General features: G+C 44.2%; 1 protein-coding gene across 4 annotated transcripts in view; it reads left to right on the top strand.

Annotated features, from left to right (window-relative positions):
* LOC148022161 (elongation factor P (EF-P) family protein) overlaps positions 1 to 22632 on the top strand; it is a 112478-nt gene extending 89846 nt beyond the window's left edge. For all 4 annotated transcript variants that reach the window (XM_087697801.1, XM_087697800.1, XM_087697803.1 and 1 more), the window contains 3 exons: positions 16230 to 16269; positions 16355 to 16422; positions 22172 to 22632. In XM_087697801.1, the coding sequence (XP_087553927.1) occupies positions 16230 to 16269; positions 16355 to 16422; positions 22172 to 22184 (121 nt within the window). In that variant the 3' untranslated portion in view covers positions 22185 to 22632. The remainder of the gene's footprint in view (positions 1 to 16229; positions 16270 to 16354; positions 16423 to 22171) is intronic.
* Positions 22633 to 22997: the final 365 nt, after the last annotated feature.

The following is a 22997-nucleotide window of genomic DNA, read 5'->3' as shown; positions in this document are numbered from 1 at the left end:
GATTTGTCTCACCAAGATCCTTTATGTCAAAATTTTTGTGTAGGTTCTGCTTCAATGTGTCCAATGCATGAACATCCCTACCACCAATCAACATGTCATCCACATACAAAATTAGTATAATAATGTTGCCATCTGCTGCCTTCTTGGTATATAAGCAGTGATCCACTTGACTTCTTTTAAATCTTTGAGATTACATGAATGTATTAAACGAATGTATTAAACTTATGATACTATTCATATGGTGCCTGTTTTAGCCCATACAAGCTTTTGTTCAGTTTACATATCATATTTTTCTGCCCCTTGGCCACAAAACCTTTTGGCTGTTGCATATATATGTCCTCATGTAAATCATCATGTAAGAAAGCAGTTTTGATATCCATCTGTATGAGTTCCATATCCTCACATGCAACCAAGCCCAATATGGTTTGCAAAGTAGTTATCTTGGCTACAGGAGAAAAGATCTCGTCAAAGTCAATTCCATGTTCCTGCTTATATCCTTTTGCAACAAGTTGTGCTTTGTACTTTGGCGAAGAACCATCTTGTAAACTCATTTGCATAGTAGGACTTTCTGTCCCTTGGGCAAATGCACCAAATCCCAAGTACCATTCTTCTTTAGAGATTCCATCTTTGATAGCATAGCTTTATGTGGTTTCTTGCTGTTCTCTCTGTCCATTGCCTTCTTGAAGCATGACAGTTCACCACAATTTGTTAGCATGACATGATCGGCAATATAATTCGCATTAGGAATAAACCTATATGGTTGTTTGGTATTTCTGATCAACCAACGAACCAATGATCAATGTTTGCTGGTTGTTCGGCTTGCAAATCTGCATTAATAGCTTGTTGTTCTAATGGTTCAGCATGCTGTCCTGCTTGTTCCAGCTATTCTAATGGCACATTTTCTCGCTGAAACTATGGTATATCATAGGAAACTTCTTGTGATCAATTTTAGCATCATTCCCTGCATTTATAGGGTCATTTATAGCAGGTATTTGCTGCTGTACAACGGGCACTCTTTGCTGTCCTATAGGTATTTCTTTTCGGAACACAACCCTTCTAATTTCCTTAGTCTTTTCAGACTATTTACGCATGCGATCTTCCTCGAAGATAACATCATTGCTGCATATAATTTTCCTTTTCTCGACATCCCATAATTTGTACTCCATTTCACCCTCGTCACCATATCCTAGGAAAATTCATTTACAGGACTTTGGCTTGAATTCGTCGCATTGTTCCTTGCATATGTGCATAAATGCCTTGTAGCCAAACACTCTTAAGAGTGCATACGAAGGTGGCTTGCTTGCCCACGCTTCGTGAGAGACCCCCCCTCTCCCCCCACCCCCTCGCAAAAAAAAAAGACAGTTTTGGTGACCGATTTATCAAGTGTACGGCTGTCATAATAGCCTCTGCCCAAAATCCATGAGGTAATGCAGCATGAGACAACATGGTACAGACCTTCTCTTGAATTGTCCTATCCGTACGCTATGCAACACCGTTTTGGGGTGGATTGTAGAGGTAGTGAGCTCACTGTTTATCCCTTAACTATCACAAAAGGCTTGAAAGGCTTTGGACACACATTTTCCACCATTGTCAGAGCGAAGCCACTTTAATGTATTGTTGGTCATATTTTCAACAAGTGCCAGAAATTTTTTAAACTTATCCAATGCCTTGTCTTTACGATGGATCAGATAAACCCATACTTTGCATAAGGCATCATCAACAAATGTAATAAAATATTTATTTTCTCCTAGAGACAATCCTGACATCTCACATACATTTGAATGTACCGACTCTAAGGGTGAATATTTTAATGAAAGAGACTTTTCATGTGATGTTTGAACATGCTTGCTAAATATACAATGATCACAATGATCAAAATCAGTATACCTCAAACACGGTAAATAACCCAAATGAGAAATCACTTTCATTCTAGTTTGACTCTTGTGCTCCAACCGGCTATGCCACAAAGACACATTTGGCTGCTCAGTTATGGCAACAACATGATCATGCACACTAGATACATATAATGGATATAGAGTGTCACTCTTAGAGCCTTTAGCAACAATTCTAGATCCCTTACATATCTTCCATTTGCGATCCCCAAAAGCGGTGTGATAGCCTTTATCATCTAGTTGCCCTGTGCTTATCAAGCTCTTCTTGAGCTGAGGTACATGCCTTAGATGACTACCTCCCCTTACACCCTATTACACTGCCAATTCCTGCAATGTTACATGCGTAGTTGTCCCCTAAGTGGACAGCACATAGTTGTCAAGTACGAAAAGTACGGTATGGTACAGTACGATAAAATACGGTACTAAATGGTACCTTAAGACTTTATAAGGGAAATGACGAATCAAATTACCCTTTACGCATGAGAGAGAGAGAGAGAGAGAGAGAGAGAGAGAGAGAGAGAGAGAGAGAGAGAGAGAGAGAGAGAGAGAGAGAGAGAGAGAGAGAGAACTGGCGATGGCGGACCTTCATCCCGCCTGACCTAGCGAGCGAGTCGTCGACCCTGTGCAGCCGCGGACCCGTCAGGACGTGCCGTTGCTGTGCCCGTCAGTCCCTCTCGTGGCCACGACTGTCGCAGGTACCACCGCCCGTCTATACCTGCGCTCATTCACGCCTCGCGCCTGCTCGCTGGACGGCTGCTGCGACTTCGTCTGCCCGCCTGCATCGACGTTTGGTGTCTGACCCTCCTGTCGAACGCTGCCCCGCCTGACGTCTGCCCTGCCTGACGGCTGCCCCGCCTGACGTCCGCCCTGACTGAGGTCTGCCCCGCCTATCATCCGCCCTGCCTGATGTCTGCTCCGCCTGTGGTAGACTCCTCTGCGTCAGCGTGCGGGGTTGACGCAGCCACGTTTACGCCTCCCCAGTGTTTCACCTGTTACTCGGCACCCCGGGTCATCTGCGCGTGTCTGCCCGGTTCTCTGTTGCAGTCGTGTTGCTGTAGACGGGTGGTGCACTGATTTTGCAGGTCTGCGGGACCTGCAGAGCAAGCAAGAGAGAGAGCCAGCGAGAGAGAGAGAGAGAGAGAGAGAGAGAGAGAGAGAGAGAGAGAGAGAGAGAGAGAGAGAGAGAGAGAGAGCGAGAGAGACAGAGAGTCCCTGACAGAGTTGAATGTGAGAGAGAGAGAGAGAGAGAGAGAGAGAGAGAGAGAGAGAGAGTTGGTCTGACGACCTGCAGAAGGTCGTCTGACCCGCCTGTCCCGCCCTCCGCTTCCTCCTGGGCCCCGCCAGTACGTTTGACCCCGGACCTTCGTCGGCCGCCTGCGACCCCGTCGCCTGCGCCCCTGCTGTCTGCCTGCGCCCTCGTCGACTGCGCCCTCGTCGCCTGAGTCCTTGAGCCCGTTCGCCTGGCCCCCGTCGTCTGCCTGAACCCCCGTCGACTGCGCCCTCGTCGCCTGAGCCACCGCCGCCTGCCCGCGATTCGTCAGTCGCCGTTTGGCCTCTGTCCGTCTGCCGTCGCAGGCCCACGTCTTCGCCAACGTGCCCCTTCGCGTGCCCGTGAGCGAGACAGTGCTCGACAGCGAGGAGTCGCCTGCGCCCTGGAGCCATAGTCTGTAGCCCCGCTGCCTGTTCCGTTCGCCGTCATCTGCAGTCCCGTCGCCTTCTCCTGCAGGTCCGTAGCCTGCATCTCAGAGGCCTGCCAGTTGCGTGCTTTGCCCTGCTGTCGCCAGTCGGATCTGCAGCCTCCGCTAAGACAGCAGTATGGCTGGCCTGGATATGGATTTTCTCGATCGGACGGTGGCAGCCCTTGGCCCTGACTCCGACACAGAGGAGCCAGAGGATATGGTGCCATGCACGGAGGAGCTGCCTCCGGGTTCTGAACTGCCAGGTTCTGGACTGCCGCCTGCCGGCAAATGTTCTAAGCATACTTCTGATGAGCCAATGGGTTGTCAGGATCGTTCCTATGCGCAAGTGGCCTCGGATCCTGTGGATTCGCAGGACATTGACTGGGAACATTTACTAGACTTTGCCAATACTCTGCTTGGCGATTATGTACAGCATAATAATGAATCTTTTTCTGAAGCAGGAACGGATGATGTCTTGGAAGCCACGGTGGATCCCAAATCAGTCTTGAGATCCTTCTCGGTATTTTATGAGCGTGCAGTTATACTTTTCTTTACTGGCAGGATTCCAGTCCTGTCGCATATTCGCCAGTGGATGCACCATGTATTGCAAGGGGAGTGTGTTGAGGAGATCTTCATTGGTCCTCGTGGCTTTTATGAGGTGCTGTTGAAATCGGAAACGCATAGAGCTGAGCTCTTGTCCAAGTTGCCACTATTCTTCGATCGCCGCCTGGTCCATGTTGTGCCATGGCGCCCCATGGCCGACTTCCAGCGTCTGCTTCAGCGAGAATGCCCGGTGTGGGTGGAAGTCGAAAATTGTCCGGCAGTATATTGGCCAATGTTGAAGGATGCGATGGCGGTTGTGGGCACAGTGCTGGTTCCCCCCAGCCTCAGGGCAATGAACCGCAACCGTTTATGCATGTTATGGGACACGGCCAGGAAAAGGCCTGCCTGGCTTCGCCTCAATTGTACAGGCATGCATCCTTTGCATTTCCGCTTGAAATGGGGTAACTTTGCGGGCCACTGTTTTTCATGTGGAAAATTGGGGCATTTCATGGCTGAATGCCCTCAAAGGCAATCGTCTTCGGAGAATGCGCAAGTGGTGCTACCCAAGGATGACATGGTGCTGGATGCCCCGCCCCAGAAAGACCTTCAGTCACCTCATGTCATGGATCAAGGCAAACAACAGGTCCGGGGTATGGACTCCCGTCACACTGACTGGATTGAGCCACGTCCCAAAAAAGGTAAACAGTTGGATGCAGGCCGGGCGGCTCCTGGGCTTACTGCTTCTCCGGATTCCGTGCGCACGTATACGCGCAGAAAAGAAATGGTTACTTCACAGCAGGCTGCGCGTACTACGGCCCCGTCTGCCCCCCGTGATCAGTCTCCAAGGAAAGTCTCTACCGACGGGCCCAAAGGCCCTCCTGCTCAGCTGGAGTTTGATGCCAAAGGTAATGTCATTACTCCCTGGGATCGGCGTTATTCCCGCCCCGCTCCCAAGGCAGTGGATGTCCCTTCTACCTCTACAGCAGGTCGCCAGAACTCGTTTGCAGTTTTGGCTGATTTTCTGGATGAGGGCGTCTTGGATGCTCTCGCGGCAAAGGTGAAATCGAGGCAACAGGTGCCTCGTTCCTGACTTCCTTCTTTGAAGATTTATGAAGATAGTTCCGAGGATTGTGCGAGGCATTTGCTCTCGCCGCTAGCAACATGCCATGTCGATCGTCTTGCATGAGAACCAGTGGGATGTATTGGATTCTGGGGATTTCATAAAAGAAAGAGACATACTGGGGATGCTGGCACAATTGGATCACTCGGAATGCCTTTCTTTCGATTCAGCCTCGAAAGGCCCGGCACATATTGGGAGGGTTAAAGGTTTCTTGCATCGGCAGATAGATCTCCTTCGGCACTCACGCGTACTCCCTCGGGAGACCTTTCTTCCCTGGCATATGGCAATTTCCTCGGCGGCTTTGTCATGACTTTTGTAACTCTTTTGTAGTGTAGTACTGGAGCCTTTACACATGTTGGCTTACTGTCATCATGTATCTTGTAACCAAGTAAACTTGTATTTTTTTCGTAATTACCCTTTACGAAAAAAAAGAGAGTCCCTGACAGAGAGAGAAGACAGCAGTATGGCTGGCCTGGATATGGATTTTCTAGACCGGACGGTGGCAGCCCTTGGCCCTGATTCTGATATAGAGGAGCCGGAGGATATGGTGCCGTGCACGGAGGAGATGCCTCTGGGTTCTGAATTGCCGCCTGCGGGCAAACACTCCAAGCATACTTCTGACGAGCCAATGGGTCCTCAGGAACGTTCCTATGCGCAGGTTGCCTCTGATCCTGTGGATTTGCAGGAGATTGACTGGCAGTATTTGTTGGACTTTGCCAATACTCTGCTTGGCGATTATGTCCAGCATAATAATGAAACTTTTTCTGACGCGGGAACTGATGACGTGCTAGAAGCCACGGTCGACCCGAAATCAGTCTTGCGGTCTTTTTCGGTGTTTTATGACCGTGCCGTTATACTTTTCTTCACTGGCAGGATCCCAGTGCTTTCACATATTCGCCAGTGGATGCACCATTTATTGCAAGGGGAGTGTGTTGAGGAGATCTTTCTTGGACCTCGCGGCTTTTATGAGGTGCTGTTGAAATCGGAAACACATCGAGCTGAGCTCCTGTCCAAGTTGCCATTATTCTTTGATCGCCGCTTGGTCCATGTTGTACCATGGCGCTCTATGGGAGACTTCCAGCGTCTGCTTCAACGAGAATGCCCGGTATGGGTGGAAGTGGAAAATTGTCCGGCGGTCTATTGGCCATTGTTGCAGGATGCGATGGCAGTTGTGGGAACAGTACTGGTTCCCCCAAGCCTCAGGGCTATGAATCGAAACCGTTTATGCATGTTATGGGACACGGCCAGGAAAAGGCCTGTGTGGCTTCGCCTCAATTGTTCTGGTATGCATCCTTTGCATTTTCGCTTGAAATGGGGCAACTTTGCAGGACACTGCTTTTCATGTGGTAAATTGGGGCATTTTATGGCCGAATGCCCCGAAAGACAACCGTCTTCCGAGGATGTGCATGTTGTGCTGCCTAAGGATGACATGGTGCTTGATGCCCCGGCACAAAAGGCCCTTCAGCCGCCTAATGTCCTGGATAAAGGCAAACAACACGTCCTGGGTTTGGATTCCCGTAGCACTGATTGGATTGAGGCACGTAAAAAAAAAGGTAAAAAGTTGGATGCAGGCCTGCTGGCGGATCCTGGGCCTAATGCTTCGCAGGATTCTGTGCGCACGTATATGCGCAGGAAAGAAATGTTTACTTCACAGCATGCTGCGCGTACTATGGCCCCGTCTGCCCCCCGTAATCAGTCTACAAGGAAAGTCTATACAGACGGTCCCAAGGGCCCACCTGCTAAGCTGGCGTTTGATGCAAAAGGTAATGTGATTACACCCTGGGATCGGCGTTATCCCCGCCCCACTCCCAAGGCAGTTTATTTTCCTTCTACCTCTAAAGCAGATCGCCAGAATTCGTTTGCAGTATTGGCTGATTTTCTGGATGAGGGTGTCCTGGATGCTCTTGCGGAAAAGGTAAAATCGAGGCAACAGGCGCCTCGTTCCTGACTTCCTTTTTTTTGAAGATATATGAAGATAGCCACGTGGAATGTGCGAGGCATTTGCTCTCGCCATAAGCAACATGCCATGTGGACTGTCTTGCATGAGAACCAGTGGGATGTATTGTGTGCAGTTGAGCACAAAAGTCACGGTGAAGCAGGAAAAAGTTGTGGATTGTCATGGATTCCGTCTATTTTATGCAGGGACACATGCTACGCACAAATGAAGCACGTGAATCAAGAATCCAAGTGTGCATGCCATCATCAGAATCTACAATCAATAACTGTGTACTAAAAGAAGGAGCAAAGAGTATATCACTGCCACTGTCATTCTCGTGACTGACTACATTGACTTTCTCTATCTTCACATTGCTATCCTTTTTCTCATCATTGTTATCATTAGTGCTTCTACGCTTGCCCTTCTCTTTCTTTCACTTAAAGCAATCCCACTTGAAGTGCCCTTTCTTGCAACAGTGATGGCACTCTACATTTTGTCCACGAGACTTGTTGTGTGCTTTGTTTTTAGAATTACACTTCTGCTGGGATATGCCTCTAGTATGTAGTGCATTGGAAGACTTGTTTGCTGAAATATTTTGTCTATTGAGCTCTTCCATGAGCAAAGAGCTCTCTACATCTGAATATAATAGCATGGCATTGGAGTTACTCATTGCTGTCCTGAAAGTGTCCCAACTTTCAAGCAATGTACATAGCAAAAATGTTGCTTTGAACTCCTCATCAATGTGGATCTCCAAAGCAATCAGTTGGCTGAAAATAGATTCAAACTCATTTCAAATGTACCTTTCTTCATATGAAGGTCCATCAAAAATTTCAACCAATAAACCTTGCTTGCTACACTTTTTTGAGCATATAATTCGTCAAGTCTTTGCCACATATCATAAGGAGATTTCAATTTCTCTATGTTGAAGAGCAAAGTGTCCAACATCGAAAGCTCTATGGCAGAGTGTGCGAGCTTATCTAACTCATCCCACTCATTTGGATCCATGGTTGCTGGTTTTACCCCTTTTGTTTTTATGGGCTTCACCTGTTTCTTTTGCACCAATACATTATAGCACTGCTTCTGTCATATAGCAAAGTTGTGTGCACCCTCAAGCTTCTTAATGCGCAAAAGATTGCTATTGTCACTACTCCCAACCATGATTTATTGCTCAAAGTAAACAAATGTGAGCTGAATTGTCACACAAATGACCAAGGTACAAAACAAGTACCAACCAGCAATGAAAAACAAGTAATTGCAGAACTTTCAGATCTGCAAATCAATTTTGAGAGGCATAAAATGTGTGCTACAGCACACCACAAGAAATTGTAGTTGTGACATGGGCTAATACATCAATTTCATGAGAAAGCCCCAAATTTTAGCTGTAATTTCTGCTCCAAATGCATTCACGCGCACAAATTTGACTCCCACGGTCAAAAGCCCCAAAAATTCTTTGCTTAGACTGCTCAAATGACATCAAACATAACTCCCGATAGATTGCATAAGCCAATTTTGCCAAAATTTCACAATTTTGCAAAAGCCCCAAAAATTTTTGGGGTCCAATGTGTTCAATTTGCATAGAAATTGCACTGCAAGTATGTGCCAAGTCTAAATTTGACCCAAAATTTGCAAAAGCCCCAAATTGTGCGAGGTCCAATGTGTCAAAATTTCATGAAATTATACTTGTCCAATTGTAATTTCCACAATTATATGAAAAGCCCCAATTTTTGAGACTCGAGAGTGTTCAAATTCCACAAATTTTACTCAGCCGAGCAAAATCTTTAAGCATATGCCAAAAGCCCCAATTTCCGGGAGTAAATGTGTACCCAATTTTTCAAATTTTCAAATTGTGCTTGTACATGCATGACAGCCTGTAGAACTTTAACCAAGGATCAACCCTTTAAAAAAACGTGATTTCTTAAAAAAAAGAAAAAGTTGATTGTCGATGGGTCGATGGTTGCACACGACCTGTGCTGACCTAGCATGATTGCCCCGTAACCTGCGCCGAACTGCCTCCTAACCATCGAGACCTGTTGCTTGACGGCCGAGATGTGTCGGCTGACTGCCCTATAGCCTGCACAAGACCTGTGTTGTCTGTGATTGACTGGAAGGACTGTCGCCTACCTGCCGGGCAGCTCCTTGTGACTTGTAACCTACACCTAACTCAAACCGACTACCTATTAATGGCACAGCTTGGACTAGCTTTGGGAGGCACAATCGGGATAGCCTTCAGCTTTAATACTAGTTTGTAGTGACGGGTGCATAGTGGAGATGCAATGTTCAGCGATGGCAATGGTGGAGAGAGAGAGAAAGCATAAGTAGCAGTAGGGAGTGAGAGTAAGAGAGATGCATGATGTGTGGGTACAATCAGTTGTATCTCTTTTAGGTTTTTTTTTATAGTTATATGTAAAGTACAAGTGCTAAGGGTGTGTTCACACTTGAGTACGTATGAAAGGCACATTGGCCTTTTATTCCCAACATTGGAGCAAGTGTGCAATTGTCACATGGATCTCCAAAAAACGGGATGCTCAACTCCCCCCTGCAAAGCTAGAAACTCCATGAATCGAACATCTTGACTTATGTACATTTCGGGTAGTGGGATCATAAAGGCGGTATCCTTGGGACTACGAGCTATATCCCACGAACATGTCTATCTTGGAAGGCGGCTCAAACTTCTCTCTCTTCTTCTTTAGGATGTGAATATAGGCATCACACCCAAACACTTGGAAATAAGAGACATCTGGCTTTTGTCCAAAATAAGTCTCAAAAGGGTCGAAGTAGAGGATCAATTAAGAATATGGACAGTGGTGGCCACTGGTTCGGCCCAAAGACCATGAGGTATTTGTTGACGCTCCATCATAGTCTGATCACACTGCAATTCTTTTGCTGCAATATGCCATTCTCCTGAGGGGTATTTGTGTAGGCAAACTCCTAGCGAATGCCGCGATTTGCACAAAACGAGTTAGCTCATGGGAGACAAACTCCCCTCCCTTGTTGGAATGCAGGGTTCTGGAGTTCTAGACTTGCATCTGTAGTTGCCAAAGCTTATTGACTTGCATACAACTTTGCCTCTTCTTTGCATACAACTTGTTCACTGTAGCCTCCAAAGGCTGAAAACTCAAACTTTTGTTGTGAAGAGTTCTCCCGATCAGGTGCGCCCACGATCAATCAGCCCTTCTACGCCACTGTGATACCATGTCTGAGTGTAGTAAATGCGGAAGCATATGGCCAACACTGAAAGGCAATGAACACAAGAGAAAGGGAGAGAGAAAAGAGACAGAAAGACTTAGAAATCTGCAGCCAATGAATGCTAAATGAAGAAGGCAGATGTACAAGGGATGTTGATGTGTCTCCTTGAGCCAAATTTCTCCCAGCAACACTTGAAAACAAGTGAAGAGGACAGGCTGCCAATGGGGCATAAACTGTGTCATTGGAGATGACCATTCTCATCCACCATGAAAGTGAATATCTTGTCTATACTAGTTGCAATGGGGCATAGATCGTGTCATTGGAGATGACCATCCTCATCCACCATGAAAGTGAATATCTTGTCTCTACTAGTTGCAATGACCCTAGGGAGGATGTCCCTTGTAGACAAGAGACCAAATTAGGTGTGAGAAGTGGTGAACTCCTCCCTATTTCTATTGTCTTGATCTCTTGGAAGATGTCACGAGGATGTGAAAATTTGATACTTTGCTTATGTTTAATTGACATTTGATTAAAGGATTAATCAAATTTGCAATTAAAAGATGCACGTGTTGCACATGTGAGGTGCAAGCTACTTTTTCATAGTTGAAGGTCGAAGGACCTTGTGAAAAATATGGGTGTCGAAGGCAAAAGTTGTAACAAGTTACACTTGTTAGATTCTAGGTGAATTTTGGTGTCAGTTTGCCCCTAGGACCATTAATTGGCCATTAAGTGTCAGTGGTGACACTAGGGACTAGGCATTAATTAATGGATTAATGCTTGTCCAAGGGTCAATTAATGCATGGGATCACTTTGGGTTGCAAATGGCCTAGCCAATTAATTTTTGGATGGGCAAGGTCAATTTTCTGGACATGGATTAAGGGTTGAATTAATTTTCAGAATTAATTAATTCTGAAAATTAATTAAATGACTGGAAATTGCTGAAAATGGATTAAGAAAGCTGCCACTTGGCAAAACTTTCCCATGCAAGTGGGGAAAAGGCTAAATAGGGCTGAAGGGAGAGGGAAATCTCGTTTTCCCATTTTAGAGCTGAGGTGTTGGACTGTTGCTGCCAGCTTTTGGGGCCATTTCCCAGCCATTGGAGACCATTTTGGTGATGGGGATTGCATACTCTTGACCTTGGGAAGCTGACGATTGCTGCTGATGCACTTTCTCCTGAAGATCACAGTCTCTGATGCTCCTATTGTTGTTGGTGCATCCGTTTGGGGCTGGTACAGGAGGGTAGCAGCTGATTTTGATCAGTTCTTCGCGACAAATCTCAAAATTTTCTCTCTGTAACATTCTCTCATCTCTTTCAGCCTATGCTCAGCCATTCTCAGTAATTCTCAGCCATTCGGAGGAGATCTCAGCCATTTTTGGTGGGCTGATCTGTAACTTCTGCAGTAAACCCTAATTCACAGCAGAAATTAGGGTTTAGCAGCCACCTTGGGATCTGTGCCAAAGATTGAAGGCTCAAGGGACTGAAATCAGCAGCTGATAATTGAAGATTATCAAGGGATTTCAGGAGCCAGCCCATCTTGAATTGATTTGGGGCAGCATTTGGCCAACCAAGGGTCAAATTGGAGAAGAAATCCTGGGTGAAACAAGGGGCAAATGACCCAAAAGGCTTGCTGGACATTTATGACAGCAAGAGCAATTGGTTAGTAGGAGGAGATTGAAGAATCTCAAGTTGTACTCCTTCCAATTGAATGAAAGCTAAAGAAATACCGCAAGGGGCGCCAATTTTGGGGCCAACAGGGTGTCTATTGTCCAAGAATGTTATGGTAAAGTGTGTATTTCATTTTATGTGCATTTATTTATTGCTGTAATTAACTCTTAAATCAGGTTATCACCACCCATTCCAAGAAGGAAGGCTGGTTACAGAAGATCTAGTGAATGCTAGGCTGCCATGGTTCTCCATGTGTAGGCGTAATAGATTGAAACCTCCACAGCAAAAGTTTCCTAACAATGCTCCTTGCATGGAAGGAGATCCCTAACAATGAGCTTGGCCAATAAGGCTTTTCTCTAAGTGTTTGGGTCAATGATTCTCAAGCCTCCTATAAATCTCAGCTACATGACCAAGTGTTTGTTCTTCCTTTCTTGGTATGCTTACATTTGGAATGTTAATGACCATTCTCAAGGTATTTCCATCAACATTTGAAATGTTGAAGACTGTTCTCAAGGTATGCTTACATTTGAAATATTAATGACCATTCGCAAGGTAATAAAAGGTACTGAATGCTCGGCTGCCATGGTTCTCCGTGTGTAGGTGTAATAGATTGAAGCCATGGTCCTTCATGTGTAGGTGTAATAGACTGAAGTCTCTTCGGAGGCTCCTTGCATGGAAGGAGGACCCTGACAATGGGCTTGGCCAATGAGGCCTTGAGCTGAGTGTCTGGGTCAATGATTTTCAAGTTCTTCCTTTCTTGGTATGCTGACATTTGGAATGTTAATGACCATTCTTAAGGTATTTCCATCAACATTTGAAATGTTGAAGACTGTTCTCAAGGTATGCTTAATTTGAAATATTAATGACCATTCGCAAGGTAATAAAAGGTACTGAATGCTCGGCTGCCATGGTCCTCCGTGTGTAGGTGTAATAGACTGAAGCCATGGTCCTCCATGTGTAGGTGTAATAGACTAAAGTCTCTTCGGAGGCTCCTTGCATGGAAGGAGGACCCTGACAATGGGCTTGGCCAATGAGGCCTTGAGCTGAGTGTCTAGGTCAATGATTGTCAAGTGTGTGAGAAATGCGGGATCTAGAGCATGGCAAAAACGGAAGCTATGGAGGATGAAGAAATAAGTGTAGACTCATGATGGAAAGGACACTGTTTGTTACACAAGTGAATTAGGTTCCAAGATTGAGACTTGGACTCATAAACACAATCTTGTGTATGTGGACAATGACATTGACACTTTACTGAAATGAAAAGAGTACTATCATTGCATTAAGAAAGGAAGCAAGTACAATGCTTTATAGGAAAGTAGGAAACTGCAGTAGGCACCATTGTGCATATGGGATAAGTTAGCCTGCATGTCCTTGACCCTGAGACTCCATACAAAGAGGCTGTTTGAGTGTGATTGCTGATTCTCAACACCCCTCCTCAATCACAACTAAGAAAGGCACAAAGTGTGTAGAGGCTGTAATGAGAACCACCTGCAAAGTGTGGGCATACCACAGACATGGCAAAACACCAGAGGCTGTCGCAGAAAAAGCTAAGTGTGGGTACCATAAACATGGTGGACATCCAGAGGCTGTAACAGGGGCCTCACAAAGTGTACAGGGACTATAATGCCAAGTTACATAAGGAGTTTACAAAGCTTATGGCAGAAAGCATTAGGGCAAGGAAAATACAAGGCTATTAAAACAGTCTATCAGAATTATGAGAGTACAAGGACTGATGAGTCTTGTCCTTCCGATCCTAGTGGTCTTCATCTTCATCTTCTTCTTCCTTTGCTCCATTTTCTTCTTCTTCTTTGACTGCGACTAGATAGGCCTTTTGGGATCTCTTTCTTGCGTGGCAGAACTTCTTGGTGTGTCCGGTCCTTTTGCAGAAGTCACAAAAGAGCTGATCTTTCTTGCCTTTGTACCTGTTGCCAACATATAATGCATGCTCATCTCTAGAAGTACTTGGTTCTTCTTTAGTTTTTAGCTTCTTTTCTTCTTCTAACAGTGATGCCTGGATATCAACAAGTTCAGGATTTGGCATGTTGATTAAAGTTGTTGATACATTATTATATTCAGGAGGCAAGCTCTTAAGTAGAACACCGATGCAAACATCTTCATCCATTTTAATGTTGATTCCTGCAAGTTGGGTTAGGAGTCCTTCCATGTAATTAAGATGTGTGGCAAGTGATGTGCTGGACTTCATTTCAAGCCTGAAGAACTCAATCAGGAGACCATACTTTGATGATTTAGATTGTGCACCGAACAGGGTGTCAAGTCTTTTCCATGTATCCTGTGAGGTCTCACAGTTATCCACATGATGGATATAACTGTCGTCTAGCTCCAGTTTGATAATGGCCTGAGCTCTGTCATCATTCTTTTGCCAAGTAGTTGCAAGGTCCGCGTCCCGAGGTTTCTTCTCTTTGCCATTTGTGATGGCCCAGAGACCCTTCTTCATCAGGATGAGCTTGATGCGGGTTTGCCAAGTGTGGAACCCGACTCCTTTGAATCGAGCATTTGGAGAGTCTTTGCCCATGTTAGATTTACGGGAACAGTAGCAAATCAACTTCAGACTTATTTGATTTGAGCAATAGAAGAATTGATTGAGAGACACAAGTGCTAAAAAGCACTAACTGAGTGTCAATGAATACCAGATTTGCAAAAAGTCTTTTACTCTTTTAAAATCCAAGTGATCTTTAAGATCTTTCCCTTCTTGATTTGATGCTGATGCCTTCAGATCTGAGTGACAGTACTTTAATGAATTTCAGAGAGTATTGCTCAGTGATTAAAATCACTGTTGATAACTTCAGTGAAAGAAACAGTGAAAAATGTCAAGATTTTGAAGCTTTGGCTATGGTGGAATTAGGGTTTCTGAGACAGGGGCCTGGTTTTTTGCTGATTGCAGGAGCTACAGTGGATCATTTTCAAAACTTTTTATATGCCTAGGAAGCTGATTTCATGGGCTACAAAAGCCCTATCATGATGATCAAAATCGTGGTCAGTATGCAGCACGCAGACACGTCGAACAGCAGCAGGCGCATTTCTGACAGGAATCCGCGATTTGCGCAATGCTGAAGCCAGGGAGCAGCAATCTCATCGATTATCGTGCCAGGATGAAGCGCCTTGAGCAGAGGAACAACTCTCCAGAAGAAATCGTGGGCTGAAATGGCCTGGTTGAAGAGTTATGGAAGCTCCAAGCAAGGTAGGTCCTGTCTGGCTATGGCAGACACAGAGCAGAGATTGGGGATTTTCACAATGCTGAGCTCCAGATGGTCCAATGTCCTGGATTGATGTGATACAGGGAAGCTTTATGAGTTGGGGAATACTTTTCCAGAAGGAAGCTCCAAGAGATTTGACCTGTGGAGTGAGATATAAGCAGTTCAATCTGACAGGGTGCTGCTGGCTATGGCTGCCATGGAAGCTTCAGTGAGAGTAGAGTTGGGAGATGAAGTCATGAGCTGACATTGAGCTAGACTGAGGTTAAAAAGAATCAAGAGAGGCTAGACAAGCAATGCCATGCCCAACTGGGCTCTGATACCATGTGAGAAATGCGGGATCTAGAGCATGGCAAAAACGGAAGCTATGGAGGATGAAGAAATAAGTGTAGACTCATGATGGAAAGGACACTGTTTGTTACACAAGTGAATTAGGTTCTAAGATTGAGACTTGGACTCATAAACACAATCTTGTGTATGTGGACAATGACATTGACACTTTACTGAAATGAAAAGAGTACTATCATTGCATTAAGAAAGGAAGCAAGTACAATGCTTTATAGGAAAGTAGGAAACTGCAGTAGGCACCATTGTGCATATGGGATAAGTTAGCCTGCATGTCCTTGACCCTGAGACTCCATACAAAGAGGCTGTTTGAGTGTGATTGCTGATTCTCAACAAAGTGTTCTCTAGATCTTGGCTACACAGCCAATTGGTTCTTGTTTCCTTTTTCCGTATGTCCACATGCGAAATGTTAACAACCATCCTCAATGTATTTCCATCAGCATTTCAAGTTGAATTTCCACAAAATGTTAAGCAAGGTCATAAATTTGCCGTTCCAGCAATATTCACAATTAGTAAATCCTGTCTACATGCTAAATATGCAAACACACTTAACTTACAGAAAGGGCTGCTTCTTTAGTCTAGTTATTTACTTGTATGTCGTTAAATGCTCGTATTGTGTGAAACTCGTGTTTTATGAGTATGCTTTGCAGGTACAAGAAAGTTCTTTTGGATAATGGAGTGCGTATAATGGTATGGCAACTACTTATATTTGAATGCCTAACCTAAAGTCAGACTACCTCATGAAAAATAATAGAATATGCAATGGATTTTCCAGGCCCCCACATTCATAAAAGATGGTGATGAGGTAGTAGTGAATACAGCAGACAATTCTTATGTAACAAGGTGAGGCTTGGTCATGCTATTGCACTGTCTGGATGTTCTTATTCGTTTACTGTTAAGCATTTTGTGACCTTGAGTATCTTGTGAGGATGTTGTGCTAGCATTAGGAATTTAAGAAGCTTTCCTTTCTGGCATTTTCCTTCAATGAATGAACCAGGGAATATTCCACTGTTATTGGCTTAAACTATCTGGCTAAATAAAGGGATGGATGAATAGATTGCCTTGGAAGACCTTGTGCAATTTACCAACTCTATCATTCAAGCCATTTGCATCTGCATTGTGGATTGACGATTGTCTTTCCCATTCTCTCTTTTTACCACATGACAAGTTCATACTATGGATGTTTGAAAACAACTTGATGAGAAACGGAAAAGCTAGTGAGGTGAGAAACCAGTGCCTTCAGAAAAAATTTCACGAGATTGTTGGGCCAAAATAAGGGGAGTCCTATAGTCAATTTTCTTTCAAATATACCTTCATGACCACATAGAGAACTTAGGAGGAGCCATTTAGGAACACCGTAACACCATTGTGCTTCAAATTCTTTACTTAGACATGAAAGGAACTTTGGAAAAAGCTGAGAAATTGTTTTTGGAAGATGATCTTACTTACAGAAAAGTCCACACATGCTAGAAGCACATGGAGCACAAATGCAAGCATATAACTTGCAGTTCAGAAGATGGATCTTAAAGGTGTAAACAAGATTCATTTAACATCCTAGGACATTGAAGATGGGTGTCCATAGCATTGGTTATATCCCTGGATCACTGAGAGACTAAGTCTGAATGTGACCTTAGGCTCAGGCAGAGGTCAATGAGTCCTGTAAAAAGAACTGAAGGGCTCATGTGTGCCACACGTTGTGTGACGCCCATAATTGGCCTCTAGGCCCACAGGTCGTCATATGGACATTAACTGTTGTTACATGAGCATGAGCCATTATGCTGTTCATCCTACGTTTGGGGTTGAGCCCGTTTGGCTCCTATGGCTGGTTGATGAGTCTGTTAACCATTTCCCTGTTTTTTATTCTCTGTGGTAGGCTTGTGAAATGTCTTGCGTGTATATTGAATCCTAGGAGGCGATTTTGTAGATATTAGAGCAACAGCCTGCTCTTCTATGCATAATACAATGACATGCACAGGGTTGCATTCCGCTCACGTATGGTACATTTTGTACAATACCATACCGTATGGTACTGTACAGGTTCCATGTGTTCGAATTGTATTTAAAAAAAACCATTTTAAAGTGGCTGTTGGCAGTTTTTTTTTTTTTGAAAAAGTGACCCCCTTTTTTTCGGCTGTTGTAACTTCAAACTTCTAAGTTGCCTCTTCTTTCGAACCTTATTTACCCTTTCACACTTCAAAGTTCAAACTTTCTAAGTTTGTCTTGACTCTTCTCCCTCACCTCAGCCCTTATAAAAGGGCAGCCCCTTCTCATCTCATCACACAAATCAGTCTCCATCTTCTTCAATTTCCTTTTTGAGCTCAAGTCTCCATTCTAGCTTTGTCACCATACTCTCCCTGTCCCTCTCCTTTTCCCTTTCCCTCACCTTCTCTTCCTCTTCTCTCCCTCTCCCTCTCCCTCTCCTCTCCCTCTGCCTCTCCTTTTTCTTCTCTCTCCCTCTCCCTCTCTCTCATGATACTACTAGTGGGAGACTTTAATGCTCGAACAAGAAGTGAGCAGTCCGTCTTTTATGATATTGAACATGAAATGTTTAAGGAATTGGCATTGGATGAACTAGGGCTTGCCAGGACATCTCAAGATAAGGAGGTGACAACATAAGGATTCCATATGCTAGCTTTGGGAAGTGCTCACGGATTGGCTATATTCAATGGCCTACTAAGATGGCTGGGAGTGGATACTTTCACTTGTTGGAACAACAAAAAAGGGGCCAGTGTGGTGGACTATGTAATGTGCTCGGCAGTGCTAATTTGAGAAATTAAGGATTTTGAGATATCTGATAAGCCGATTGGTATAGCGGCCGACCATGTGATCCTAAAATTTACTCTAGCATATAGTCAGAGACAAGAAACATGCACACCAAAAAGGGGCTAGTGTGGTGGACTATGTAATGGGCTCGCCAGTGCTAATTTGAGAAATTAAGGATTTTGAGATATCTGTTTAGCCGATTGGTATAGCGGCCAACCATGCAATCCTAAAATTTACTCTAGCATATAGTCAGAGACAAGAAACATGCACACAGTCATATACATTCCCGCATTATGAATTTCTAGAGTAAACGTCGCATATCTATAGTGATGCAGTACAAGAGGGCTTAAGTCAGCTAGACCAACATGAACCATTGGAAGATGTCACTAGATCTCTAGCGAAGGTTTTACATGCTATAGCTTCAGAGGCATTTCCATGTAAGATGGGCCCTACTGCAATACGCAATTGTACTGCCCCTCAAAATGCTTGGTATGATGATGGGTGCAAACAGACTAGGACCCACCAACAGAGGGATATTACACTAGGAACATGCACACATAAACATGCACGGAATGTCTTTTGTCATCTTGTGCGAAAAAAGAAGAGAGATTATTTAGCCAAACTAGAGTCAGAGATGTATTAGCTCTTTCTAAGCAGAGACAGCAAGAGGGCATGGAGGAAATTTCACGGAAGACAACCCCCAATTCAGTTGACATCACCTATGGTTTGGCATGAACATGCTAGGGCACTATACGATGTTCCATCACAAGAGCAGATACCCTGTCCATCAAACTCTAGGCCAACACAGTGCGGTTTCTTTACGGAAAAGATGGTGAGATATGCCATTTGGAGGTTGAAGAATGGGAGAGCACATGATCAAGATGGCCTTGTAGCAAAGCATTTTGCACATGTATGCTATGCATTGGTCTCTTCAATAGAACCATATGTGAGGGGTTTCCAATATGTTGGTGTTGATTTTTAAGAGTGGAGATCCATTGGTCGCTAACAACTAGCGCACTATTATGTTTGGCCATATGCTAGTAAAGATATATGCCTCTATTGTGGAGCATGAGTTGAGTTGGTGGGCTGAAACAAAGAAAATACGGTCTATAGGACGAGCTGGTTTCCGCCACGGATACAATACGCTAGACCATATATTCATGCTAAGGACCTTGATTGAGGAGGAATGATCACGGAGGCAAAAAATCTATTGTTGTTTTGTGGACCTTTGCAAAGCCTTTGATACTGTGCCACGTGTAAGACTCATGAAAAGGTTGCAAGCTATTGGGGTCCTAGAGGATATGCAATGGTATATTTATGCATTGTATGAAACTGTTACAAGGAGAGTACGGGTGCATGGAGACACAACAGACTCAGTCTCTAGTATGATGGGCGTAAAGCAAGGTTGTCCCCTCTCTCCTTTGCTTTTTGGACCGTACATTGACAAGATTCGTGATTACATGCAAAGATGGGGTGATATGGGAGTCAGCTTGGCTGGGGTATTGATACCAATTTTGTTATATATTGATGATATGGTGCTTATCTCAAATTCACTAGAGGGACTACTACAATAGCATCTGGATGCATCAACAGCTTGGGTGGCACCACTTTATGTATGACGGTCAGCCTGTGGAAATGGTTAGACAATATGTATACCTTGGGGTCACTTTCAAGGGGCCAGAGTTTTCATGGAAGGAGACTTCAAAGGCTAGGCTTGCACGGGCATATGTAGTGTACTCTAGAGCGATAGTGTGCACGCACATAGTTTCAAGAGCCTCGTACCAGATTGTGGCTTTTTGACACTTTAGTTATGCCCACACTACTCTATGGGGCAGCAATTTGGGGCCCAAGGCTTTATCATACTAGATGGATGCCACTTATGGACTGCGATGGACCGGAAGCACAACATTATGATGGCTGGGAACACATGGAAAGACCGCTAGTCATGATGATAGCACGTATGATAAGGGCAAAAGCCTTAGTACCAGAGGAGATCATCCGGGTAGAATTAGGCACTGCACCCATGGTGCTTGAGGCATTATTCCAAGCAATTACTTTCCTCCAGAGGATATGGCAGCTCCCTAAAGACCAATATTCTAGACTAGCGCTGGAGTCTTCAAGACAGCTTGCAACAGAGGGAGATAGATAGTGTTTGTATGCACATATGAGCATGTGACTGAATTTACATGGCATGAGTACAAATAGACTACCACCGTTTGATTATAGCCTTGACTGCCCTACTTTGAGCCTCAATTGTGCAGAGCTGAATAGTGTGATCAGGGCAAGCATCACTAAAGTGGAGACAGAAAGGACTTGGTCCAAGCCCCCTTTCCCATTAGGCATGAAAACGACACAATACCAATGTCACTTCTTGCAGCTTTCTCATGACGGTTTCATAATGAGGCCTAGATACATGGATGCTCAACTTTCCCACGGACTCCGAGTTGCTATTAGTCAGATCTGCACCTCATTGCATTAGCTGATGATTGAGACAGGTCGATGGAGCCATATTGCAGCCAATGAGAGGATGTGCTAGCTTTGTGGATGGGAGCTAGAGACGAAAGAGCACTTCATTTGTAGATGTACTGTATACTATGATATCCGAGGCCTCTATCATTATCTCTTTAAGGAGGGTTTTGGAATACTGAGAGGGGTGATGGACTATGAGGACCAAAGATGTTTGGGCCTTTTCTTGTTGGAGCTCCAACGACGTAGAGCATTATTGTTACGGGTAGGAGGCAACCCTAGCATCATCCACCCCTCCAGAGAGCGGTTACAGACTCCTTCAGCATCGCTGAACCCCTAGCCGCGACCACCCCAGACATTACATCTCCTATTGATAGGCGTTGCGGAGATATAGTATCAGGAGGCATCACAGTTGATAGAGCTACAACGCTACGCAAAGCATGACGCCCTAGAGTACCTACTCAGCAACATAGGCGTGTCCATACGCGTCACATTTGCATCACGATTGCTCGTTACAGAGGTAGATTGGGGCGGTGACTCAGTCGGAGGTAGCTTGCAGAGTCTTTGTGGATTTCATAAATTGAGGGGGGCAATCTTGATCTTTTTAAACTTAGTTTTGTCCAACTTTTTAACTTTCCATACTTCTCATTCCAATATACCATGTAAACTTGCACATAAATTTTATCTCTTCTTATCTGATGAGAGATGGTGATACCAGTTGTATTGGTTATGGTCTCATAGGCCACTCTGGCCTTTTAGAGACATTAAACTCCATGACACGGATCTTCAAGAGCTGGCGACCCAATGGACCTCAACAAATGTAGGATCATCACAAGACCCATACTCTGCACTTCAGTCTTGGTCTCTACCAAGCTCTACAGCTCAATCTCAAAGTTTGGAGCTTAATAATATGGAAAAATTCAAACTGAATAATATGGAAAAATTCAAGCTTTAATCAGATCACATCTTAATGGACCTCAACAAATGTAGGATCATCACAAGACCCATACTCTGCACTTCAATCTTGGTCTCTACCAAGCTCTACAGCTCAATCTCAAGGTTTGGAGCTTAATAATATGGCGAAATTCGAACTTTAATCAGATCACATCTTAATGTGAACTCATTTTGTTGTATTCTTGCAAACTCTAGCTGTCAAAGATGACTTCATGATCTGCTCTGTCTTGTTCGTTTTTGAAAGGGCTGTGATGAGTTTGTTATTTTGGTTTATTCTAATATTTTATAATTAAATCTTTGTATAAGCACCGGCATGTTACAGTGCACCACAGAAACACTCTCATTCAATCATGTTAGTTCTACCATATTTAGGTACTACCAGCTCTGACAGCATATTGGTTGATGACAGGGCAAAGAATTAGCTGCTGTATTCAGTAGTTATTTCAGTTTTTTTTTTCCAGCTAATACAATGGGATCAAAGAAATTCGAACCATGAGCTGGGGCTTGCAGGAAGAAAAATGCAGGATCAATCTCATTGATTCATAGATATGGTATCTACTATTATTGCTGTAAAGAGGACCACAGATTCATTTATATCTACTGGGCTAGATACATTTTCACCAGTACAAGCACGATTGAGCCATTGGTGGAAACTCCTATACGAGAAATCTAGGTTAATTGTGTGCATACATGAAAGTCGTTGCTTCAGGGTCCCTAGCGTGTTTTGTAATCCTCCCAAGTCTCTGAATCAGGTTGTAACTCAATATCAAAAGTCCAGGTGATTCTGCCTGCACACTTCACGGGAACCATCGATTTTACGTGTCTTTCTTAAAGTCATCAAGTAAAGATATTGAATGACATTGTTGCTCACATGCAATTCCAGAATGGTAGTTGTTATAATGACAAACAAGTGGCTTTCATGGCCTGGTCTTCCTGGTGAAAGGTTTTGGCACTAAGAAAGGTTGTTGTGAGTTCTGACCTTCTGTAGACACATCATGCAAAACAGCTATTTTGTAATCGTATTCCAAGCAACAAATACTTGCACATGTGGTTGTGAATGAGATTCTACTCGTATTGTTTTGAGCTGCATCCCATACACTCACTCACAGAGAGCTACTCAATTCACCTTCCAAATGCAAATTGAGAAATAAATCACCAAGTTGTGAGATATACAAGGGTATCTTCATTGAAATCCAAAATTAGCATGGTAGAACAAATTTACAAGCTATTAAATC

Source organism: Lygodium microphyllum, chromosome 17, assembly GCF_053477565.2.
Source record: "Lygodium microphyllum isolate KBCC chromosome 17, Lygodium_microphyllum_v1.1.10, whole genome shotgun sequence".
NCBI classification, from domain to species: Eukaryota; Viridiplantae; Streptophyta; class Polypodiopsida; order Schizaeales; family Lygodiaceae; genus Lygodium; species Lygodium microphyllum.
Note: the sequence above shows the minus strand (reverse complement) of the source record. Positions and strands in the feature narration are given on the sequence as shown.